Below are 27,123 nucleotides of genomic sequence, written 5' to 3' on the forward strand. Positions count from 1 at the left end.
CACCTGGCTGGCTCCGTGAGTACAGCATGCAACTCTTGATCTTAGGGTTGTGAGTACAAACCCCATGTTGGGCCTACAGTAGCCTACTTAAAAAAAAAAATGTAGATATATATTCCGCTTTAGAAGAAGATAAATTTCCTGGGAATGACCTTTAAGGTTTGCTGAAAGTTGTATTGGATACAGTAAATGTCTAAAAGCATCACATATTAAAGCATCTGAGAGATTATGGTCACAAAACTCAATATTTCAAATTTTAAACTGCATTCTATCACTGTTAGACTCAGAACTGCATTGTTTTCCTGCAATTGTGGTTTATTGCGATCTTAATCCATTTTCTCAAGACCATTCAAAACATTTATACTATTCCAGTAATTACCATGCTACCCAGAAAAACAAATGAACACTTTATTAAGAATTAAATGAAGGTATGGAATGTGATACAGTACAAGTAAGACACCCAAGATGGATATAATAGTACTATCCACACAAAAAGTTAATTCTCACCCCCCCCCCCAAAAAAATCACAAGACAAAAGAAAAAGCAATTCCATCATTATAAAGTATGATATTTCATGCAAAAACTCCAAAAAAAAATCCCCCCAACCACCCCCCAAAATCCCTCAAACTGTCAACAAACCAAAAGCTATTTGAAAATATTGCCATGCTAACATATTAACCACAATATAATCATTCATAGAAAAATAACACACTAATTAAGCAATGGATTAGATGAAACAATACAGGCTGCAATATCATAAACTCAAAGATCTCGATGATTTTCCATGAAAAGTAATTCCAGATTCACCTACAGGGTGAGTAACGGGCTCAATGCTGAGAGATAAGGTAGGTAAATATAAATTCCATTAACTCATCTCATTAGCTTCTAATTATAAAATCTGGAAGCTTCCAGAATCTGAAAAATTATATAAAATTTGGCATACTCCATTTGTGTTCCAAGAAATTACTTTAGGATCATAACTGCAATTATTAGAGAACTGTATAAAAGCACTTCCAGGTCAGGAACTGACCTCTTAAATAATGATCACAATTTACATCATAGAAACAACTCCAGATATGCATTTACTCTGATTAACTCTCACTTAGGACAAGAAACATGATTTTCTAGCACTTTATGTACAAGTTACTGCAAAGGGCCAGATAATTTAGAGACGGAATAAAATGTAAAACAAAAGTGAACTGGCACAGAGACTGAAGGGGAACATTCCCACTTACAGAGACATGTCGGTAAAAATCTTGCCTTGCTTTCTGAGGGAGCTAGAGTCAACAACTAGACTGACAAGCTATAATCCATGTCTCTGTACCAAGATGCTTTCGCCTATTTCATGGAAAAGACAGTTTTACATTAGAAAACAGGAATGGCATTTTATGGGATAGCATTCCCCTCCACAGCTGCCAAACAAGCCTGGTCACCATGTGGTGCACACACAAAGTGTATTTCCAACTGACTGTTAGTGTCATGATGAGGCAACCGAGGACCAGGAAGCAATGGCTCACAGCACCTGCCCATTCAGGCGACCTGGAGAGAACTGGGACACCTATATTTCATGGTTCTGGGTTCAGTTTACCTACGGTGTAAAGATCGGCTCTAACAGTAAGGCCAAGGAGAAAAAACAAGAGAAAGTTACTTAGGATAAAAAACGACCCACTCTCATTCGCTTCCCCTTCCATCCCCCCACTTTAGATTTAGGGTAATTAGAATACATTGGAAAATTATTCAGAATTACCGTTCCTACCTCTGAAATGTAACTTCCTATTTACACTCCATGAAAAGAACACCATAATTGTTCACTGGCAGGATTTAGCCTCTAAAACACAGAAGCACTTGCTCTAATTTTTACAAAATGAAATGACAGAATTTTCCAATGTGAAACCCGAGAGTTTGAAGCCAGTAAAGAAGTATCTTTAATTATCAGGACGTTCATAATTAGAGCTCTTTGGAATGTGTCTTATACATACAAAGGTACCAGAAATTAAATCCCCAGAGTATTTATGAAGTAAGTTCTGAAATGGGAAAGATTTCTAATGAGAGATAAACGCTTCCATCAGCAAATTAAATCTGATATATCAATCTTTCCTAACTGACCAAGTCTTTGCTAATAATAGCTCAACATAGCCTCTGGAATCAAACGTAAAGATCACTCAATCATGATGATGCACGATGAAGTACAGATGGGCAGTACATATGAAAAACAATTTGTAAACCGCTGCAGTTCTAAAACGGATTTATATTACAAAGCAATGTAAATAAATATTGGGCTAGTACAAAAGCTCTTATTTACAGTTTTACAAATGAAATTGTATTCAGTGTAAATGCTGTGTTTTAAAGAACACAGTACTGTATTAGTAAAATGAGTCTGTTGAGGGGATTACACTTTCTGTTAGAATCAATGCATAACATATAAAAGATTCAAGTTAACTTTGTTTATAATTTAGTACAGACAAACCCAGTTTAACCTGGAATGGCATCTGTTAAAGTGCTGAAAAACAGGGAATACTTAGAAAACACTGTACATTATTAAAGCTTTATCAAGTCAGAATGTTAAACTTCTTTCACATTTTTTTATCCTTTGGCCACAGGATTGTGGACAAGATGACACTTCTCAGCAAAGGAGTAAAACTTAATAGGCCACCAGCTGCTTAGATGACTTTAGGTTCAGTGGATTTAGTTTCCTAAAACAACTATTTATCCATCAACCATACCTTCGGGCCTCACAATCTGGTAAGTAATTAAATATTCAGGGTAAGCCTGGAAGAGAAAGATCAATTTAAACACTGGTAAACAAACTTTTTTAAACATTTTACTATAAGGATTTCCAAACTTTAGAAAAGAGGTTCTAAATTAGTGCTGTGGATCAGAATCATCTAAGGACATTTTCTCAAAACATCCTTACCTTGATTCTAATCACTTGGGTTCTGAATCAGAAGCTCTAGGATGAATACTAAGTATGTGTTTGTTTTTAATAACTGAGGTGATTCTGCTACATTTCCTCAGTTAAGAACACTGCTCTAGAGACTGGATCTGTGTCACTAAGGGCAAGAGGGAATTGTTTGCTTCTTTGCTACAGATAGGTTAACTACTAAATACAGGATTCTGACTAACTATATTTTACAGAAGGTAAGAAACAGAAAAAAGATCCACTGTAGTTGGCAAAATCTGAATAAAGTCTGTAAGTCAGATAGAATATTGTAACAATGGTATTTTCCCGATTTTGATAATTTTAAGACAATGTCCTTGTTTTGGGGAAATACACACTAAAGTACGTAAGGGTAAAGCAACAAGCCTACAACTTTCCCTCAAGCAGTTCAGGAAAAACTATTCACACACACGCGGGAGAGAACAAAATGTTGACAATGGGAAAATAAGGGACTTCTTGATTATTTTTGCAACTTTTCTGTAAATGAGAAATTATTTCCAAATAAAAGTTAAAAAAAACACAACAACCCAGTTCTCAGGGCAATATGCCGTGTCAGTTTAAGAGATTAGTAAGAAAAGGTTAAAGTATGGCTCTAAATAATTTCTGAAGATGAGCAAATAAAACTGAATTACCTGTTCTCCTCTGTAAATAACATATTCAGCTAAAGCTAGTCCATTTACACTGGGTCGACCAGTGACTGAGTGATGTCCTGGAGGAGAATGTGCCATTTTCATTGCACTGAACTGCAGGAAAGACTTTCCCAGGGTTACCCGGCAAAAGAGCAGCTGCCTATAACATGGAAGGGAAAAGATCTCTCTGAAGACAAGGCAGTGTAAGACATTGTCTGTGTAGACTGCATAAGCTTTTTAATGTATTTATACATAAACACAAGTTGTTTTGTCATTTCACCCTTAAAAGAACTTTGTGAGAATGTCTTCTACTCTCATTAATGAATCTGTCACTTTAATCCTTATTTTAACTATAACAACTGAGAATGGAATGACCTCATAGAGACGGAGACTCCACTTGTTTGTATCCCAGCAAAAGCACAAACCACAGCCCAAGTGAGAAGGAGAAGCAAATTTAAGGAACCCCCATGAAGTAGCTTGCAAAGTTGGACATTTATCCAACTAAGTCTAGTTGATTCCACCTTCAAATTATATCTGAAACTCATTCTCTTAATTCTTAATTATATCTGAAACTAATTCTCTTAATTGGCTACCATTAAATTCAAATCACCAAAATTTTCAGTTGGATTGGGACCAATGGCCTCTGAACTACTCTATTTCTACTCTAATTCCTAAACTATTTTCCATCCAAGCAACAAGTTATTTGGGAAAAAAAAAAAAAAAAAAAAAAAAAAAAAATCCAACACATAAAACATTAATCAAATCACATCACTTTTCTGCTTAAAACCTTGTAGAGGTTACTCAGTATCCTTGGAAGAAAATCCAAATTCCTTACAATGGCTCCAAATTCTCTAATCTTACCTTGTGTTGTGTATCAGGAGCATTAATTTTCTTTCTTCACACAAACCAACTCTCTTACCTAGTGACCATCATACACAGTTTCCTTTACTATAGAGAATGGTATCTATTCTACCACTCTTCAAACAGGCTAACACTTGGTTTTTTTAGGTTTCGGCTGCAATGTTAGTTCCTCAAATAGGTCTTCCTTTACCAGAAGTTTAAGTGGATTACGCTCCCAATCCCCAGGCATATATATGATTGACTTGCCTTATTTCCAATAAGCCTTTTTTATTACTTCATGGCTTTTCTTCTTTTCCAAGGACAGAAAGAGATTTTGGTGAGTGAGTTAATTCTATTCTCCAAAGAGAGGCTATCTATACTTTTTATTCTAAATAAGCCTGTTGGAAACCTTAGCATTGCTAATCAATATGTATTATAGTCCCAATCAGCCCTGTGATAATCCAAAGACAAAAGTCTTTTTAATGTTCATCTATTTTTGAGAGAGAGTGAGCATGAGCAGGAGAGGGGCAGAGAGAGGGAGACACAGAATCCAAAGCAGGCTCCAGCCTCTGAGTTGTCAGCACAGAGCCCGACACGGGGCTCGAACCCATGAACCATGAGACCATGACCTGAGCCAAAGTCAGACACCCAACCAACTGAGCCACCCAGGTGCCCCCCAAATTTTTTCTTTAATGTTTATTTTTGAGAGAGAGAGAGAGAGAGAGAGAGAGAGAAAGAGAGAGAGAGAGAGAGAGAGAGAAAGAGAGAGAGAGAGAAAGAGAGAAAGAGAGAAAGAGAGAGAGAGAGAGAGAGAGAGACAGAGACAGAGACAGAGAGGGAGGGAGACACACAGAATCTGAAGCAGGCTCCAGGCTCTGAGCTGTCAGCAGAGCCTGATGCGGGGCTCAAACCCACGAACTGTGAGATAATGACCTGAGCTGAAGTCGGATGCTTAACTGACTGAGCCACCCAGGTGCCCCTAAAAATTTTAATAAACTTATTTCCAGACAGCCAACCACTCTGTTCTAAAAAGTAATGAGAGGTGGTACTAGAACATTATTATAATCTGAACTATTTTACCTCCAGATAATATGACTGCAGAGTTGAATTTACAGAATCTCAAGAGATTACAAGCTTTCTAAACTGTCCAATTTATGATCGAAAACAGAAGTGGATGGGAGTTCATATCCAAAAGGGCTGACTTCAGGCACCTACACAAGTCTAAACTTAGGGGGAAAACAAGAGTAATACAAAAACAAATCTTGTTTCTCCCCAGGACCAGAGTTCTTTACCTCGGCAACCTTTCAAAATCAGCTGGGAAGCCTTTACAAATCCTAATGCCAGACCAATTATATGAGAACCTCTGAGGGTGGGACACATGCATCAGTAGTTTTTAAAGCTGCCCAGGTGATTCCAATGTGTCACCAAGGCTGAGAACTGCTCTAGGGTTTTCTTCAAGATCAGTGATCAGAAACATTAGCATCACCTGACAACTTGGTAGAAATTCATATTCTAGGGCCTCCTCTCAGGCCTACTAAGTCAGCAACTCAGTAGGTAGGGCTCAGGAATCTGTGTTTTAGTGAGCTCTTTAGGTGATTCTCCTGCTTGCTAGTATCTGATGAAGACTGCTTCAGATCTGTATAAGCAGTACCCTAACTGTTGAGTGAATTTCAGTAATTAACCTTACTCAATTTTTCAAATGACAAAAGATAATTTATATTTACCTATGAGGATTAATTAGGGGCAAGTTATTGGAATGATTTTAACAATTGAGTTAGGCCAGAGTAAAACTGGGGGGGAAAAGTGCAAAGTAGTTATTTGATAATAATGTGTTTTATTTATTTTTTTTATTAAAAAAAAATTTTTTTTTAACATTTATTTATTTTTGAGACAGAGAGAGACAGAGCATGAATGGGGGAGGGGCAGAGAGAGAGGGAGACACAGAATCGGAAGCAGGCTCCAGGCTCTGAGCCATCAGCCCAGAGCCCGACGTGGGGCTCGAACTCCCGGATCGTGAGATTGTGACCTGAGCCGAAGTCGGACGCTCAACCGACTGAGCCACCCAGGCACCCCAATAATGTGCTTTTTAAAAGGAATATGTTTCATGATAAGTTTTTCAAGTAGTAATATCACAAATTCAGGATTAGGATCATATCACAGTGGAAGAGAGACTCCTACAGGCATTCCTATGAAATACTAGACTTGGCAAAGGAATACTATTTTAGCATTTGAATACACATTTTTTAAAGAATCCACAGTCCTATAATATTTAAGGGCCACAATAAAATCTCTCATGCCCAACGATATTTCCTGCTTCATATTGTTTAAAGCACTAGGTGTTCTAATGATTAAATGAGTTAAATAGGTCAAGTGGTTTGAACTGTGCTTGGCTCACACAGATCATTTAATAAACACTGGCTCCTGTTACAACTGGTGAGAGAGCCAAAAGCAACCTGAAAAATACCTATCTTGGAGTCCTAAGGTTGTCCAAGATGATGCCTTGCTCCCCTAATTTCTCAAATATGAAACTAGTTCTTATTAAATTCTTATCAAACTAAATGAGAACAAGTGATCTCTTACCTGTGGCAAATGTAACAAGATCTGTCTTTGTGAACTGGACACCCAGTACCTCCTCCAATTCCATATACATACTGATTGCTTTTGGAAGAGTTTTCAGCAAAATAAATCCCAGCTCCAAACATGCCACCTATGTAGGCATGCCTTTCATCAAAGCCTTTATGGATAATCGCATTCACAAAGGGAGATCCTAAAACAGATGTAGATGGATAAGAATTTAAAATTATCTTAGAAGAATAAAATGAAATCTTCACTGAAGTTAAATTCCTAAACATACATACTGACCACCGATATAAAGAATATTAAAAAAACAAGGATAACAAGTTACCTGTCACCTAGTTTATTCCTTTAGAATAACTACATTATTTTATTTTTAAAAATTTTTTAACGTTTATTCATTTTTGAGAGAGAGAAAGACAGAGCGTGAGTCGGGGAGGAGCCGAGAGAGAGGGAGACACAGAATCTGAAGCAGGCTGCAGGCTCCGAGCTGTCAGCACAGAGCCCAACATGGGGCCTGAACTCACAAATTGTGAGATCATGTCCTGAGCCGAAGTCGGACGCTTAACCCACTGAGCCACCCAGGCGCCCCAATAATTAACTACTTTAAAAGAAATGCTAACGTTGACTGACGTTTCTAATAAGGGGGTGGATCAAATGCCAAAAAATAGGACACACAAAGATTCAACTAGAAAAAAAGATCACTTAAAATATCAATGCTAAAGTTACCAAATTCCAGACCCTAAATCCAGAACCAAGAGTCTCATAATTCATCTCCTATAGCAAGGCTGTATGCAATTAAGCCTTACAGTGACATCCCATGTCTGTGTGCTTTTTCTAGATATCAAGTGGCCAAAGTGGTCTTTTCATGTTTATTCTCTTCTTTATACTTCCTTCTCATCTCTCCACTTCGCGGCCTTTCATCCTGTCACACCAGATTCTATCTGCAAATGTGTGTTCCTTCACTCTCTGCATACTGACTACTCTCACCCCTTTCCGTGCATGGGTGCCAAGGAGAGCTTAGCCAAAGGAAAGGAGGTAGTCATGGGAACCAGGCCAGAGAGTAGGGTGAGGGGTGGGCGTTAGGAAAAGCCAATGTAACAGTTAACTGATTCATTAAGATTAGTGTCCCTGTTCATAAAGGAATAGGAAAATACACTGAATTCCACTACAGAACTACAGAAGACCAGAATCACTTATTTCAATTAATTTGGAAAAACCAAAATCATTTATTATAAAACAGAAAAATCATTCATTATAACCATCAAGTCAGTACCTAAATGAATATTACACTCTTTGACAAGAGAGCATCATGATGATTTTTAGAGTTTTAGAATGAGAAATACCATTTAGATATTATCCACCAATTCAGTCTGCTATAGCCATTCCTCCAGGGGACTGTAAAATTTAAATGTTGTGTTTCATAGAACTTTACAGGTCTCTAAAAATTTTCTGCAATCAAGGCCAAATGAAGAAACATACTGGAGTTACTATGTGCCTGAAGACTTGATAAACACTACGTTAACATTTACATTCATCTTTGCTATAAATCTCAAAGACCAATCAACACCTGTCAATTTGCAGCATAAAAGAAAACGGGAAATTTCAAGACAAATATTGCTTTCAATCCAACAGAAGTTCTTAGAAAATTCCCTAAGTTCAATGACAACAGCTCTTTATTTTAAAGATTTCATTTAAAAAAAATTTTTAGGTAATCTCCACCCTCAAATTGGGGCTTGAATTCATGACGCTGAGATCAAGAGTCACATGCTCTACCTACTGAGCCTGCCAGTGCTGCCCCCTGCCCTGAGGAATCTTACCATGAAATAGCATTCTTTCATTTGCATGGTTGTGGTTTTCTTCAGAAACTTCTTTTCTTCTGTGGGTGTATCTTTCCCACAGTTTCTTGTTACAAACTTTCTGAATCTATAAAAAAGAAACCAGAGGAATCAAAATCTTTACGTCATAATTACTTACCTACTTTACTTGTTCATCTTAACCTAAATAGGCCACATAGTCAGAAGAGAGGCAAAACTTCTCTGAAATATAAACTATGTTTTATTTTAGTCAGCTAAAAATACTTGGTCTCAAACATAAAGATAGAAATATAGCTACATTTTGGAAATGAAAAACTTCAAAGGGAAAAAAGCTATATATGGACTTATGGGAAGGTCAAGAATACCGTAAACTAAAATACTCCCATTCTCATTAATTTAGAATTATTACTAAAACAGCTCCAAATCAGGTATACTGAATTCTGTATGTAAGTATTAAAAAGAGAACGGTTATCTTTCACCTCATCCTATTTTATTTGGCTCAAAGTATCATCTGTATCTGCTTTTAATGAAAAATATTTGAAATAACCCCCAGCAAAAAACATTCTTAAAACACACACACACAGACACGCCTCTACTACTCTCTCTACCCTTCCCTATCCCTCCAATTCCTAAAATTTTTGTCTTGAGAAGAGTTAAAGATGGATGCTGGTCTCACTGGGAGTATTTCCAGGATCAAAATTCACAACCCTAGAGCTGTTTCTTGGCTGTGCTTATAGGTGTTACAGCCCCCTGCTGGTCCTAGAGCACATCTGGGAGCTGGTAGATTTAGTCTTGGCTTAAAAAAACTCAAATATGGCTATAGATGTAATCAAGGAACACAACTGACACAGCGATCTCACTTATATTAAGAAAATAAAAGGCATGATTATTTGCCTTATTAAAAATATTACACATGTTCATGAATGGAAATATCAAGATGTCACTCTTGTCACACTATGATATAAACTAATAAATAGGAGCTCCCAGGATTTCTTTATCTTAAATCATCTAATAGGATGAACAAAGCAATCGCCTATAATTTTAGTATTCACTAACTCTAAAATACGACATCTAATATAACACTTGTAATAGTATATATATGACAATAATATAAAACAGCTGAAATATTTGATACTGTTCACTTTTGAGTTTAAAATTTAGGTATTAAAAAGATACTTGCCACATTTTATTTGTCTTATTCCATAATTATTAAGAATATACCAATGTAGTTAATAAAAAGATTTATTCATCTCAAGTAGAGCGTGCATTTTTGCTTGCTGCAGTTCAAGAAAAACACAGCAAGGTTGGAAAAGGCCCTGAGAAGAGTACCTGGTATCAAGAAAAGACAGGACTCTCCTCTGAATGACTTAAAACCTCAGACTATTTTTGGAAAGGATGAAGGTACAGAGGGAGTACTATTAAAATTATAAAAAAGTTGTATAGATGGGGGACTCATGGACACACGTAGTCGTCACAGGACAAATAAGTATAAAGATGGAGTCCTTTCTTGAGCCACAAAGAAAATTCAGCTTTGCTACAAAAGAGTACTTGAATAATTGATACATTTAAGGTCCTAAACCTCATGGATTTATCATGATCTCAAGATAATTCAACAAATGCTGAATTATTTGTTACGAAAACAGCACAAAAAAAGGAAGGAAGAAAGAAAGAAAGAAAAAATGAAACACAGTACAGGGATTTTGAGAATCTTAACCTTTAAGGATCTACCCTTTCCCCAAATATCCCTTGATGCTATGTCAAAGACTTACTAGGCTAGACGATTATATTCTTATGAAAGTTAATTACTGTTTCAGGCTTTGAAAACTACGGTCTCAGAAAACTTTATTTTCACTAACTTATTACCTTGAGAATATTGTATCTGTTGAAGATTCCACCTGCATGACCTCCATCTCTGTGCTCTCGGACTGTACTTTGCATCTGATGGAAAAATATGTCAAATATATGTGTATTAACTTTTGTTTTTCCTTCAAAAATTTGTTTTAATATTTGTTTTTGAGAGAGCAAACAGGGGAGTGGCAGAGAAAGACACACAGAATCTGACGCAGGCTCCAGGCTCTGAGCTGTCTGCACAGAGCCCCATATGGGGCTCAAACTCAGGAACCCAGGAACTGTGAGATCATGACCTGAACCGAAGTCGGATGCTCAAGTGACTGAGCCACCCAGGCACCCCCTACTTTTGCTTTTTTTGATTTGGGGAAAATGGTTCTTGACACCTATGATTCTGTTTTTGAGAATACAAAATGAGATTTTAATATTTTTCTTGTATATATGAGAGTTCTTCTATAACTTCACAAGTACTACTTTCTAGAGATAGCTGTTAGCTAGTCAATCTGGAAACAATACTTTTAGGCGAAAATTATATAATGCAAACTAAAGGAAGAAAAAGGAGCAGATGCATGGGTGAGTTAAACATACAAAGCTAACCACCTCACATGCTAAAAAATAAAAAAAATCTGGGAGTGCAAGCTGGTGCAGCCATTCTGGAAATCAGTATGGAGGTTCCTCAAAAAACTAAAAATAGAACTATCCTACAACCCAGCAATTGCACTACTAGGTATTTATCCAAGGGATACAGGTGTGCTGTTTCAAAGGGACACATGAACCCCAATGTTTATAGCAGTACTGTCAATAATAGCCGAAGTATGGAAGGAGCCCAAATGTCCACTGATTGGATGAAGGGATAAAGATGTGGTATACATACACAATGGAGTATTACTCGGCAATCAAAAAGAATGAATTCTTGCCATTTGCAACTACATGGATAGAACTAGAGGGTATTATGTTAAGTGAAATGAGTCAGTCAGATAAAGACAAATATCATATGACTTCACTCATATGAGGACTTTAAGAGACAAAACAGATGAACATAAGGGAAGGGAAACAAAAATAATATAAAAACAGGGAGGGGAACAAAACAGAGAAGACTCATAAATATGGAGAACAAACGGAAGGTTACTGGAGGCGTTGTAGGAGGGGGGATGGGCTAAATGGGTAAGGGGCACTAAGGAATCTACTCCTGAAATCATTGTTGCACTACATGCTAATTTGGATGTAAATTAAAAAAAAAAAAAATTTAAAAGAAAAAAAATAAAAAAATAAAACAAGCATTTATTTGCTCCCATTCATTTTGCCCTAGTAAAGCACAATATGTACTCCATTGAGAGCTGGAGTTTCTGGAGTATTAGAACTCAGTTTCACTCAAGTTTCTATCCCTGTGTTCCTCACACATACAGGATACGTGTTCTTCAAACTGTAAAGCACTATTCAAAGATTTCAGTGGATCCAAGAGTTCCGTGAAAAGAAAGCTGGAAGAAAAACTTCCTGGAAAAGTAGCATCCACATATTCTGGGTCTTGTATGAGATACTGGGGTTTGCAATTGCCTTCATGAAGGGAGGGAATATTTGCATCTCCCCCGCCCCCCCCCCCCCCATGACAGTAAACTCTTCTCCAACAGAATCCTGTGTCAGTATTAATTGTAGTATTGAACCAAGTTACTGGATTCAAGGTTTATTGAGGGAGTGTACCTTAAACGCTGATTTTGAACATTCATCCAGGTGGTAAAGAGTTAGGGACAATTAAAATCCTATTACATTTTCAAGATCTGGAAACCTCTAGGAAGTTCAGCTATTGAACCAACATTTATTTAAGGTATATGAACATACCTCTTCCTCCACAGACTGAAACTCTTTATCATCAGGAGATAGATCTATGAGAATTGTTCCACTTCCAGAGGTGTTCAGAGTTAAGTATGGGTTAAGACCTAGTAAATAAAATTTGAAGGTAAAAAAAAATTATGCCAAGTCCCCGTCCTCTCCAATTAACATCAACCCAAAATGGCCACCTGATTTATCTGATGCTTACTACTTTTTTTTCTTGCTTACTACCTATTTTTAAAAACTTTTAATTTTGGACTAATTTACATTTTCAGAAAGACTGACATCACGTAGAGAGTCCCTGTGTACCTTTTACTCAACTTCCTAATGTCACCATTAGGAATATTAATGCTCCTCCAATGTTCCCATTCTATATAGCCACAGTACAACACTGGTCACACTTGTTAAGTAAATTACAGAATTTATTTGGATTTCATTAGATTTTCCCATTAATGTTCTTTTTCTGTTTTAGGATCCAAACCAGAACACCACACTGCATTTAGGTTGCTAATTTTGACACAACAAGTTGTAAGGGTTTTGTGGGAATAATTCAGAAAAACCTTTCTATTCTTTACCCCTTATCCTTAAGGAGGTTGTCACAAAATTTCTTCTTCAGATTATTTCCTTTACTAACTATTCAGCACTTTCAGCATTTAGTCTCTTGAATTTCTGTAAATATGAGGAAGAATTATGACAGAAATTTATACAGCTTCAGGTAATTTTAAATCATCCTAGAATGACACTCCATAGTTTACTGACTACTGAATGCTTATTCTTTTATTCATTTTTCATTTTTTCAATTTATTTATTTACTTAGAAGTTTGTGTGAGAGAGAATGTGTGCACGCTCAAGAGGGGGAGGGGGAGGGAGAGGGAGAGAGAGAGAATCCTGAAGCAGGCTCTGCACTGTCAGCACAGAACCCGATGCGAGGCCTGAACCCACAAACCAGGAGATCATGACCTGAGCCAAAACCAAGAGTTGGACGCTTAACCAACTGAACCACCCAGGCGTTCCCTGAATGCTTATTCTAACCCCTCACAGTCTCTAATTCAGCAATGAAGGCTGTGTTTTCTGAATGTCAATGGTCAAGACAACTATGTATTTTGTACCTTTACTCTCACAAAAACTTTTCAAGTGGAATTTGAAACAGAATTTTCTAATTTCTTCCATGTATTTGTAACAAACCTTTCCTTCAGTCTCTACAAGATCTCTAAAGCTCTGGTGTTTTCCCAGGTAGGGCTCAAATCCATTACTGCTGGGTCAATGCATGGCAGTGTGAGTGTAGAGACTAAGAGCACTATTCTAGTTCTGAGTCTGGTCTCAATAACAAGACCACCACCAGATGCTAAACTCTGATAAAGACTTATCAGGTATGTAATGTGAATTACATTGTCTGAAGTACATTATCTACAGGAAGTATGGAGACTTTACAAAGAAGAATATTTCAGAGACTAAAGACTTAACAGAATAAAGACCATGGCACACGCTTGACGAAAGCATCTCTGGACCACCCCAAGATGTCTTATAAACACTAAAAGATCAGGACAAGTAATGTATTGACTTGATGCACTGAATGAGAGCTAAGGCTAAGCCAGCAAAATGAGAGACTGTCAGAAGACTGCCACTGGTTCCACTTTGCAAATTAGGTAGAATGTCGGTATAGAATCCTGGCTTCAAATGAAGACAAGGAAGGTGATAACTTTATGTAGGCAAGAGACCCTGATGTGCTAGAGCAGACACAGTCATTCTGAGTCGTGACATTTCTCCTCCATGTGGGAGTGAATGATCCTTTGCGATTGCAGCTGTATGTATCAGAATGACCACAGACCAGAAGTGGCACAGAGTTACACACCTCTGCCACTTGGAGGCGGTGTGCCTGTTTCTGTCATTGTTTCCTGAGCCTTTCAATGCAGTCTTAATAACTGTGTCCCAGACACTATATGTTTAATGAACAAACACTGTCTGATTTCCTTTTTAACCTGCCTCTTTCATAAGTGACCCTTGTTATTCCAGTACTCCACCGTAATTTCTATCCTACCGGATTGGTATTATTCTAGTAGAGTCATGACGGCTGTCTACAACTGCAGGTTCTAGTTTCTCTTCATTTTTGATACTTTTTATATTGTATACTAACATTCTAGGGAGTCACGGGTTTTCTCTCTTCTTTATCTCATACAATTTTGTCATCTATACTAGACATATCCCAGACTACCTCATATTTTAAACATTTTGCCCTAGTCCCTACCAGGAAAGTAAAGTGCATCCACTTTCAATCGATTCTATTCCAGAATTCCAGTGTAAAGTATTGCTTAGCTTCAGTCACCTACTTTTTAGAGGTAGTTTTTCCTTTTCAAGAGATGGCCCCTACCCTGCCTACCATACATCCTTCCCTGAAAAGCTCTTCATTTTTGCTAGTCTGGGTTTTTCTTCAACTCCAGTTGTACAGCCAGGACTTCAATGACAGGATGTGTCTGACTGCAGACAGGGTAAATCACACCCTTAGTTTAACAATTAAGTTAAAAATGCAGCCTTGATATTTAGAACAATTCACCTTTTCATACGTGGGACTTGGTACATGGGAAATGTTAACATCTGTTGAACAAATGCAATTTGCATTTTCTTTAAGTAATGTTCAGAAGAAATAAAGATATTATTCAATGCTGTTCTGTCAAGTGTTCTCAGTTACAACACTGTTTCCCAGTACTTTCACAGCAAGTGCTAAAGAATTTAGCCATTTACATACAACAAAAAAAGAGAGATTTACAACATTATTTTATGGGCAGACCTCAATGCCTAGGCATTGCCTATTATATTATCATAAGACAGAAAGATATTCAAGTTTCTGATCTTTTAGACTCATAATTTTAGGGCTAGAATAACTTCAGAAGTAACTGAATAGACTTAAGAGAAATACTTCAGAGCTAAAGCAATTCCCAAACTTCTGAATAGCCCAGAAATTTTACTTAAGTTCACCTACTAACTGCAGAAGCTCAGTAAACTTAACACTAGCAGCATTAAGACCTGATACCAGGTTTCACAAATTCTAATTATTGCTCTTCCTATTAAATGGACTCTCTCTCATAGATTTTAAATTATCATTTAGTAAGTTGAGGGCTGCCTTTATACCAACCATTAAATTGTTAGCACTGATTTAAAATGAAATACCTTGTTGTCCAGAGAGAAGTCTTTCAACTCCTTTGATTAGTTTGTGTCTATGTCCATAAGCATTGATTCCAATCTCCTTCAGCTCCTTGTGCCCCATCTCAACTAACACATCCAAGGTGATCTTACAAAAGAGGATGAAACTGTTTAGAAGACTTCTATTTGGTAGACATTCACATACTGGTGTTCTCACAATGTATTAGATTCAAACATTTACTTTAGATTTTTTTGAACAGCTTAGAAATGAAAGCAAACCAGTTGTTAAACAGAAACCGAAAAGTTGCAGCTAACTGAAGTTCAGTCATGCACTACCAAAAAATAGCGTTATTTTCATTTAACATAAGAACCTGAACCGAATTAAGCTGCGAAACAAAAATGTACTTTCAAGTTAATCACATTCAGGTATTCTATTTTGTCTTTTCCACCATCACTCCACAACCCACCCATTTACACAAGGCCTTCACTGGTTCCTCCAGACTCCAGACTATGCTAACTGGTACTTGTGCCTCAGGGTTCAAACTATTTCTTTACCCTCAAATATTTTATTTCCACTTTGTGAAACCGAAGACATTCTAAAGATCCTGTTTTTTTTATACGTCTTCCATGAAACTTTTCCTGAGTAGTCCAGCTTGCAATAACCTTTTTTTTCCCCTTTGAATTTCTAAAATCTATGCCCAAAACTTATTTCTTCATATGTTGTTAGAGCTCCATAAGTAGATCAAAAGTTCCTTAGGAGTACAAGTCTATGCTAACTATATTTTCTGAACCAAAAAAAGAAAAAAACACCAGTATTCTGATGGCATAAATTGGGACTACTCTGGAAAAGCCCAGATATATACTTAGCATATCTATATACCTTCCCATAGTGGCTAGCGAAGTGTCAGACTCAGAGCAGGCAATGAGTGACACAACTGAACTAAACAAACCAAGCTCAAGGATAACTTATTTTAAGGGCTAAATAAGCTAAGCTTTCTATTTGGGAAAGCTATTTTACTATTACTACACCACAGTCCATTTTTCCATATATTTTAAAATTTCTTCTTTGATTTCCTGGTTGACCCATTCATTGCTTAATACATGTTGTCTAATCTCCATGTATTTATGGTCTTTCCAAAAATTTTCTTATGGTTGACCTGGTTTCAAAGCGCTGTGGTCAGAAAATACGCATGGTATGATTTCAATCTTCTTGCATTTGTTGAGGCCTGATGTTGTGACTTAGTATGTGACCTATTCTGGCGCATGTCCCATGTGCACTTAAAAGAAGGTGTATTTTCATTAGTTTCAATGTACTTCTTATTTCATGAGAGTCCATTTTTATATGCTAATAAACTAAGCAGAAATTCCAAGATCAAGCCCAATTAGAAGAGTTAACTGATTTCCAGTCCCTTAAAAAAACATTCTCCTCTCCCCACAAACAGTTGAATGGTTTAAGGCACTTCAAGGATGTCCTAATTTTTTGTTGAGGTCTCACAGAACACCAAACCAAGCAAATCAATTCATTTACTCACCTGTTCTCTCTCAAATATATCCATCAGGTGCTCAAGCCCAAGATTCCTTACAAATTGAGTTATGCTAAAATCTACTGCTGGAACTGGAAAATAAAAAATCCAGAACAAACAGAATAAGGTATATCAACATTTTAGCAACAAGGTTATGTGGTATTACTATACACATCAAGAATGCAAAGACGAAGCAAAACATTGCATCAAAAATTGCAAAAAGAGAAAGCTACAAAATCTCAACATCATAGAAGAAACAGCCAATGGGGCACTTTCAGGTTAAAAAAAAAAAAAAATTTCATTTAAACAAATTTATTTTTAACTGTATCTTTAAAATAAGTGCCCATACTGAAACTAGTATGTCAATTATATTTCCACTAAGTTTCCTTATCTTTGAGGATATAAGCTTCTTCACAAAAAAGTTTATGAAAACAAGTTCCACAATGTTACATAAGGTGAGATGAATTTTGACAGGTAAAAAGTAAAGAGAACAGCTTTATAGAGACCACAAGTATGCTGTCTTTTTCTTTCCTTTAAAAAAAAAAAAGATCTTCACAACTGGGTATTCTGATAAGGAGAAAAGATATTTCCTAACTCTGTAATAATATACTGGACTAGGTAAAGGCATAACTACTCAAGCACAAGCCATCTAAACCTTTCGAAAGCATAATGTAAAGAAAACAACGAAAGACTAAAATTTTAAGGCTATGCTAATTAATCTGATACTAACAGTTGTATTTAAAAAATGACTTGTTTGCATTCTAAATGACAACTAGGCGGCTACAATACAAGTTAGAAAGTTATTCTCACCCTCCTTTTTCTCCAAGCTAGAGGCACCCTCTGTTCCACTTGAACTAACTACTGAAGACAGTTCAGAAAAACTCCCAGATAAGTTGTCAAGACTGCTGGCTGCAGAAAGACTTGATGGGCTGGATGGACCTGAAGACAGAGCATCTCCGGTAGCTCCTGGGCTTCTCACACCATTGAGCACTTGAGGTTTATAACATGAAGGCAGAGCAGAAGGGGGCATGGCTGCTGTCAGGAGAGCGCTAACATCATCTGCCTAGTGTGTGTGTCAGAGAGAGATTAAATCTGTGATAAGCAAGTTTTAAAATTCTCCTGTACCCAACAGAATACATTAAAAAATATGACAAAAACTCAGATTTGCACTAGAACTGCATATAACATAAAAATGATTATTTTAAAAAGTAAAGCAAGTAAGTGACATCCAGCTAAGCTGTTGTTAAATATAAAACATAATTCAGAACATCTCTTCCAAGACACAGAGAATAAGAACAAACCTGTTAAATGTGGCTAAGCATAAAAAACCCTAACTTTCATACTATGATTTTCTGCAAAGCACTGAAATGAATTATATAACAGCAATTTTAATTTTTTTTAATGTTTATTTATTTTTGAGACAGAGACAGAGTGTGAACAGGGGAGGGGCAGAGAGAGAGGGAGACACAGAATCTGAGCTGTCAGCAGAGCCCGACGTGGGGCTAGAACCCATGAACCATGAGATTGTGACCTGAGCTGAAGTCACACACTTAACCGACTGAACCACCCAGGCACCCCTATAGTAATAGCAATTTTAAAAGGTAAGAATTTTTTAACACTATCGCAATTACTCTGAAAGAAGCAGTAAAACCCTGGATTGTGAGTAACTTGTTCTGTGAGCATTCCTCAAGATGAGCAGTACGTGACGCTTAACATCACATGATCAAAACGGAGCCAATGGTTCTTGAAATCCGCTTTAATATACAAATGCTCTGGATTACAAGCATGTTTCTGGAACGAATTATGCTCCCAAACCAAGGTTTTACTCTTATTCAATCTACATGGAACTTGAATCTACATGGTGTATTTACATTTCCTGGAAAATATTCAGTGATACATCCTTAAAATTGAGTTATTTTTGGGGGGGAGAAAACAAAGATAATAATTTTAATCAAATCTACTAGTATGGGAAAAAAATCCTCAAACTTACTAGCTTTAATTTGCTTAATTAGTGACATATAGTATTTTTTCTTCACAATGCTCAAGACACTAATAGCAAGAAGTAAATCAGTACTTGTTTTCATGGTTAGTCACATTTATATTGCCTATTTTAATCCTTGTCTTTTTTCTTCCCAAGTCTGAGGACTTCCACGGCACATTTTAAAATAATATTAGCATCATCTATGGGGTGCTTTTTATGTATCTGCTATCATGCCTGAGACTTTAAGTACATTACCTTAATTCTTGTATTAACCAGACACACACACACACACACACACACACACACACACACACACACACACACACACACACTCTCTCTCTCTCTCTTTTTAAAAATTTTATTTTTAAGTAATCGCTACACCCAATGTGGGGCTCGAACTCACAACCTTCAGATTAAGAGCTGCATGCTCTTCTGACAGCTGGCCAGGCACCCCTTAACCAGACATTTCACCCCCATTATAGATGACATGACTGAGGCTTAGAGATTAGGCAAGGTGAAAGACCGTACATCTTTAAGTGGTAGCCAGAATTCTAAGGCAAGTCTGTTAGGCTCTAAAGCCCACACCTGTTCTCTAGAGCACTTTGTTTCATGTCAATTATGTCTGGTGGACTAACAGATGGGTGGAATGAATTAGAAAAGTGCGTTCCCAAGGTAGTTTGGGATTGGAAGGACACTTCCCTGAAGAAATGTTGCAAATATGGTTGGGCTGTCAGCCTGCTAAGAAAAATCTACTTAACCCCCAATGAAGCTGAACTGAATCAGCTTCTCAGTGTAACTTGTGACAGTGAAATCTCTCTCAGTAGAAAGCAATCTAAGAGACTGCTTTTCCTTTGTATCTCAACAAGAATTTCTTCTCTCTTTCCCTCCAGTGCCCTGGCCAATTTCCTCAGTGGTAGAGGTGAGAGAGGAGCCTGTGTCATACTGGCCAAAGAGGAAGTGGAGGCTACAACAGAGACTCCTACATGAGTTCCCTTGGGGGGGGGGGGGGGGGGGGGGAGGACCACAACCCAAAAAACTTAAGGAACAAGCTTGTTTTCTGAACACTTTTGGGGAGGTAAGCACGGAACCGGAACTCTGGGAACAGGCAGTGTGGGAGGAACTAGAATCCTGACAAGAAGCAGGCTTTGTGGCTGCAGCACCCTGAGGGCAATGAGGGGAAATTCATCAAGACCAGTGTCCTATGTGACCTTGCACAGTATGCCCCTTAACAGCCTTCACTGAGGGCCTGTATTTGGAAATTTTATTTCCAAATTAACGTAAGCAGCTATACCTCGTACTTCTTTTTCCTATTTCCAAAGGCACTCAAGATACAATAGCTTATTGATAGTCCTATTATTTACATATTACATTTTAATACCAAAGAAATCCTATATTTAAACTGAGCTAAAGGGGAGCCTGGGTGGCGCAGTCGGTTAAGCGTCCGACTTCAGCCAGGTCACGATCTCACGGTCCGTGAGTTCGAGCCCCGCGTCAGGCTCTGGGCTGATGGCTCGGAGCCTGGAGCCTGTTTCCGATTCTGTGTCTCCCTCTCTCTCTGCCCCTCCCCCGTTCATGCTCTGTCTCTCTCTGTCCCAAAAATGAATAAAAAATGTTGAAAAAAAAAAAAAATTTAAACTGAGCTAAAAAAAGATTTTGCCACATTCACCATAAAGATATTTTATATGTACCAAGCAAACATTAAAAAGTTAAGAAAAGCACTGAGATTTTTCAAAGAGTCCATCACTTACTGAAACTAAATCTAAAGGCGTTTGTCCTTCCTGATTTTTAAGAGTAGGGTCGGCTCCGTGGGCCAACAGCAAAGCACAAAGCTGTGTTCGTCCCTTTTGGGCTGCTTCATGCAAAGGTGTGAAAGCCCACTTGTCCGTAGCATTGACACACGCATTATACTTTATTAGTAAAGCTGCTACATCTACATGCTGTAAAAGAAAATACTCCTGTTACAGTCTGAAACATTATCACATTTTAGTTCCTAAGAAGAAATTAGCTACATACTTATTTTTCCATATTTTCAAACCTACTCTGGAAATGAAAAAAAAAATCGTGTTTCTCCCCAACATCATAATTTATGGGTAGCTGATTAAAAATTACAATAGACATTTTAATAACTTGAGAAATCAGAAAACATTTAAGAATTCTACACAGGACAGGAACTAAATAAATGAATGCGACTTAACTTCTCATTTATCCAAGTGTTATAACTGCTGGGCATCAGTTTAGAAACCAGCAACCTTCCCCAATTATTCAAACTACACCTACTGAAAATGGTCAATACTAATTGTAATATTTAGGGCTGTTATAAACTCAGGAACAATGCACCTGAATCTCTATGGACTCTTAGGAGTCCCAGTGGTTTTCCTGGTACCAACAAATAAACAAAATCATTAACATCTCACTGAAAATAAGAGGTGCTAAGGAAGATAATAAAATGAATGACAAATATGCTGCATGTCACACAGCAAGCTTACAACGGATTCAGAATTGAAACCTGGACATTATTTAATCTCTTTAGCCCTCATATTTATTCCTCTATAAAATGAAAAAGTCAAACTAAATGCCCTTTGAGAACTGCAATATTGATTTCCACTTTGAAAATTTTAGAGATTAAAAAAAAATTTTTTAACATTTATTTTTGAGAGACAGAGTGTGAGTGGGGGAGGGGCAGAGAGAGAGAGAGAGAGAGAGAGAGAGAGAGAGGGAGAGGGAAAGAGAGAGAGAATCCAAAGCAGGCTCCAGGCTCTGAGCTGTCAGCACAGAGCCCAACTTGGGCTTGAATCCATGAACTGTGAGATCATGATCTGAGCCGAAGTCAGTCGCCTGACTGAGCCATTCATGCGCCCTGAAAATTTTAGAGATTTTTTTAAAGGTAATATAAAAGAACTTACCCCATAAGATGCTGCATTATGTAAAGGAATAAGTCCTCCTTTGTCTTGGGCATTCACATCGGCTCCATGTTGCAACAAATACTCTGCAACTTCTAAATTATTATAACCGGCTAATTTAGAAAAGAATTAAAATTACTTCCACTTGTTAATATAAAAAATTAAATTTACGTGTCTGTATATATCTATATAAAAAGCATAGACATGCTTTGAAAAATAAAGCAAGTTTACAGAAATCTAAAATTCTCCACCAGAATATATTAAAAATTTATCTTATGAAAAAAACTGCCCACTGGTCTCAAGTTGGAAGCTTTCAGTGATATGCCTTCCACAGACTCTCAAAAGTTATACTGACTGATTTGCTAATATCTTTCCTTTTAAAACCTTCTACCTAAGTCCCTGCCTTTATGGTTGTTATATACAACTTCCTGTACTCAGGTACATGGTCTCAAGGGCTACAAGCATATAAGGCATTTAAGCATATAAAAGCCAAGTTAGAAACACAAGTGGCCAGCAGAATAGGAGACAGCACACCAGCATGGGTCTCAAGACTCCATTTTCCCGGAAGGCTGCAAAGACATGCTTTTTGTAGAGTGAGATCTTAGGGATATACATCTGTGCGCGTCTGATAGTAGAACCTAATGTTGCTAAAGCCACATTTTATAAATATACCATAACTTCTTAGCTGTCATACTGGGAACTGTTAGTTACCTTAGTACATAGTCTTATGGTAAAGTATATTTTATTTGACACACAATCATAGATTGAAAGCAAATTGGGAACTTTGCCAACATAAAACCAGGTATCACTTGAAACTTTAAAATAGTTCAAAATATCTTATTCACATTTATTTTTTTGTAGCTTTTATTCTTTTGCTAAAGGATTTAAAGCCAAAACATTTAAGATCAAGAAGGGAGAAACAAAACCACAGAACTACCATAAACTAAGTATTACAATGAATCCAAAAGTTCTTTCAGGTCTCAAGTTATAAAACTGCACAAGTAGGCAGAAATGTTTTGCATATACAACTTATTTACCACTTACAAAGACAACACAGATTTAAATAGTTGTTGTTAAATGTTCTAGATAAGCTACCATAAAGATACAGAAGAGCTAATATAAATAAATATACACAGCATAATTCAAATCGGATGTCACATCACATCCTGTCTTGTATGGATGAAAAACTGATTACCAGTGGAAGTATAAAAGCTTTTTGTCATCATGTTAGCGCTTGTGGTTATCACTTCCAAAATTCTCTAAAGACATAGAGTAATTCTTTTCCTTGGACAGTGGGGTCCCAACTTACAGGTGGTGAAAGTTTAAAGGTAAAAATCACATATCACCAAAATTGTCTTAAAAAAATTTTTTTTAACGTTTATTTTTCGAGAGACAGAGAAAGACAGAACATGAGCGGGGGAGGGGCACAGAGAGAGGGAATCACAGAATCTGAAGCAAGCTCCAGGTTGTCAGCACAGAGCCCAATGTGGGGCTCAAACTCACGAACCACGAGATCATGACCTGAGCCATAAGCTGGATGCTTAACCCAGTCGGAGCCACCCAGGCATCCCCCAAATTGTCTTTTAAATACTAAGAGCACACTCAGTTATTCACACTATGAGACTAACATAAACTGAGAGAGAGAGAGAGGAAAAAAAAATAAGAGTAGACATCCACCTCCCATATTACACAAAGTGGCAGAAACACCTGCATTACTTTTTTCTCTGATTTATTTATTTTTCTTTCTAAACTATGTATATTTAGATAAACTTGTATGAGTCAAATTATGCCTTTAATGTGACACCAATGAAGCAATAGCTGTAAGTTCAGGGATTTTAATGGCCCGTTCCCTAGCATCTTCCATGCCGCTAAAGAAACCAGGCTGTACACCTGCACTAAAAAACAACTGCACTGTGCCCATTTCATGAGTGAAAACTTCTAAAAATGTTATGTGCTCAACTGTCTCCCAAATTCCTATGTTGGAGCTCTAACCATCAGTACCTTAGAATGGGACTGTATTTGGAGATGAGGTCTTGAAAGAGGTAATTATGTTAAAATGAGGCTGGTAGGGAAGGTCCTAATCCAAGCTGGCTGGTGTCCTTATAAGAGGAGATTAGGACATACTGTGAGAGACACCAGGCATGTGCACACAACAGAGAAAAGGCCATGTGACGACACAGTAAGAAGGTGGCCATCTGCAGCCCAAGGAGAGACTAATCCTGCCGACACCTTGATCTCCAGACTGTGAGAAAAAAAGTTTGTTGTTGAAGCCTCCAGTACCTTCCTACGGCAGGACTAACAAATACAACAAATTACTTTGGCAATAGGCTTATGTAACTTTTTAGTCTTAAGATTTTTTTCTGCTTGTGCTTAATAGCTACCCCAAGAGTGGAGAGCTTTAGCACGAGGAGGAAAGCTGGCTCAAGCAGGCTAATTTTTCAAGTTTATATGGCCAAAACTCAATCACCAAAGAGGATTTAAAAATTATAGTGACCGGCAGAGCCTCTTTCAATTGTTCTTACCGAATGAAACACACTAGCACTAAAGTGAACATGAAATACAGTTGCCCTGTACAAATATACTCAGGTATAACGGTGGTAAAAGAAGACATCTGAGTTGCATCTTTTAAATTTACTTGCAGGAAATATTTTACTCCGATAAAATGAATCTTAGATGTCACCAGCTTAAAGGTATGCAACTTCATTCACTTACCTGCTAAATGTAAAGGTGTTGAATGTCGGCCTTGGGTATCACGGCAATTTACGTTATCAGGAGAAGACAACTTCTTTACTCTGGCTAAACAACCCTTCTTGGCAGCATCTAACAAAGCTGCGTCTCCCCGAAGCAGATCTTGGATGTCTGTATCTCCATCTTTAACAAGATCCAAAGGAGTATTTCCATCCCTGTTTTTCTTTGTAGGGTCTGCACCATGCTGGGCATGTGAAAAATAGACAAAGGGGTACTAGCTTAAGTTTGCCCTTAGTCAAGAAGAAAATAGTCAATGTAACTATACCAAAAAACCTATCCTATTTTATATGGAGAGATTCTACCTTAAAGATGAACATGGTTGTTATATTTGATTTAGTACACAGAAAATTATAATAAAAAGAATACAGAGGCAGTTAAATATTATTGGGCTTTAATAATGCAATTAAATTATTACTATTATTATTTTATTTTTTTAAAGTAGGCTCCACATCCAACTTGGGGCTTGAACTCACAACCCTGGGATCAAGAGTCGCAAGCTCTACCAACTGAGCCACCCAGGGACCCCTATAATGCAATTTAATAAAAATTGTACATTACGTTCAAAATAAGGTAGTATTTCATTAACAACTGACTTTCATGTATGCTATTTTTAATTTTCACGAACACTGACATAAAGTATAGATTTAATTGAGTCATATGCTCTACCGACTGAGCCAGCCAAGTGCTCTAACTTTTGTTTTTAGTGTAAAATATCTACACTGGTACCTGTATTAAACCAGTACTATCACTTTTATTAGTGCCAAATAAATCTGGCTTATAAATTACATAATCCATCAAATGTCTTGAGGCTAAAGTACTATATAGGAAAAATTAAGACAATCATCAGAGAACTGTTACATGAAGATAGCTGACTTTATATAATAAATCTGTGTGTGGTAAACATCCTAGCAGATTAAGATATACAAGTGTTCATGACATTTATTCTGAAACTGAGGTAGAGAATTAGCTCTGTTTCATACTCCTTTACAAGTTTAAGTTTATATTAAAAGTTATTAGAAAATATAAACATATTCTATGTAATAAACCCAGTCCACAGTAAGCAAATATACCTGGAGTAGGAGTTTGCAAATTTCATACTTTCCTTTTGCTGCAGCTTCATGTAAAGGTGTAAATTTCCATAAATCAGCTACATTAACTACTGCTCCATGCTTAACAAGAAGTTCTGCAACTTCATAATGTCCATAAGAACATGCATTGTGCAAAGGTACAAGGCCTCTGAAATGAAAAATTACATAAGGAATGCAACACAAAGATATATATATATATATTTAATTTTTATTAAAAAAATCTTTTAAAAAGTTTATTTATTTTAATATGAAGTTTATTGTCAAGTTGGTTTCCATACAACACCCAGTGCTCATCCCAACAGGTGCCCTCCTCAATGTCCATCGCCCACGTTCCCCTCCCTTCCACCCCCCAACAACCCTCAGTTTATTCTCAGTTTTGAAGAGTCTCTTATGGTTTGCCTTAAATGCTTATTTTTGAGAGAGTGAGCAAGAGGGAAAGCGAGCGCATGCACAAGCAGGGGAGGAGCAGAGAGAGAGAGGGAGACACAGAATCCAAAGCAGGCTCCAGGCTCTGAGCTGTCAGCACAGAGCCTGACACAGGGTTCGAACTTGTGAACCACGAGATCATGACCTGAGCTAAAAGCAGACGCTCAACTGACTGAGCCACTCAGGCACTCCTATTTATTTATCTTTCGATATTTATTTATTTCGAGAGAGAGCGCAAGCAGGCTCCTTGCTGTTGGCACAAAGCCTATGCGGGGCTCAAGCCCACGAACGTTGAGATTGTGACCTGAGCCGAAGTTGGACACTCAACCAATGGCACCACCCAGGCGCCCCCACAAAGACAGATTTAACTTAGAATTACATATAACTGATATATTTCCTTTTATTATTTTAAAAGGTTTTTAACGTTTATTTTTTTTTTTTTGACAGAGAGAGAGCGCGCGCGTGAGTGGGGGAGGGGCAGAGAGAGAGGAGACACAGAATCCAAAGCAGGCTCCAGGCTCTGAGCTGTCAGCACAGAGCCCAACGCGGGGCTCGAACTCACAGACCGTGAGATCATGACCTAAGCCGAAGTCAGACGCTCAACCGACTGAGTCACCCAGGCACCCCTGACATATTTTTTGAACTGCATAAGAGATTACACTGCTTATTATTATTTTATAGAATGTAAATTTTTTGAAAACAGAAATGGAATTATTTTTGGAGGGTCTGGGAGGAAATTTAAAAAATTTTTTAAATTGCACAGAATATAACAAACACCTGTAGACTATCTAGAATTGAGAACTGTATACTTCTAAAGAAAAATACACACGAAGAATTCAAATATCCTCA

At 37.3% G+C, this 27,123-nt stretch overlaps 1 protein-coding gene across 2 annotated transcripts in view; it reads right to left on the reverse strand.

Moving 5' to 3' along the window:
* Positions 1-387: 387 nt before the first annotated feature.
* The window catches only part of TNKS2 (tankyrase 2), a 67,910-nt gene continuing 41,174 nt past the window's right edge, over positions 388-27,123 (reverse strand). Inside the window, exons 15-27 of one of the 2 annotated variants that reach the window (XM_078434586.2) lie at positions 25,831-25,996; positions 24,725-24,944; positions 22,016-22,125; positions 20,861-21,049; positions 17,942-18,194; positions 17,141-17,223; positions 15,636-15,756; positions 12,480-12,577; positions 10,659-10,733; positions 8,799-8,904; positions 6,985-7,171; positions 3,568-3,724; positions 388-2,766 (exon numbers count right to left, since the gene is read on the reverse strand). In XM_078434586.2, the coding sequence (XP_078290712.1) occupies positions 2,704-2,766; positions 3,568-3,724; positions 6,985-7,171; positions 8,799-8,904; positions 10,659-10,733; positions 12,480-12,577; positions 15,636-15,756; positions 17,141-17,223; positions 17,942-18,194; positions 20,861-21,049; positions 22,016-22,125; positions 24,725-24,944; positions 25,831-25,996 (1,828 nt within the window). In that variant the 3' untranslated portion in view covers positions 388-2,703. The remainder of the gene's footprint in view (positions 2,767-3,567; positions 3,725-6,984; positions 7,172-8,798; positions 8,905-10,658; positions 10,734-12,479; positions 12,578-15,635; positions 15,757-17,140; positions 17,224-17,941; positions 18,195-20,860; positions 21,050-22,015; positions 22,126-24,724; positions 24,945-25,830; positions 25,997-27,123) is intronic. The other variant, XM_078434585.2, reaches the window with a different exon arrangement.

Source organism: Panthera onca, chromosome D2 (assembly GCF_046562875.1).
Source record: "Panthera onca isolate mPanOnc1 chromosome D2, mPanOnc1 haplotype 2, whole genome shotgun sequence".
NCBI classification, from domain to species: Eukaryota; Metazoa; Chordata; class Mammalia; order Carnivora; family Felidae; genus Panthera; species Panthera onca.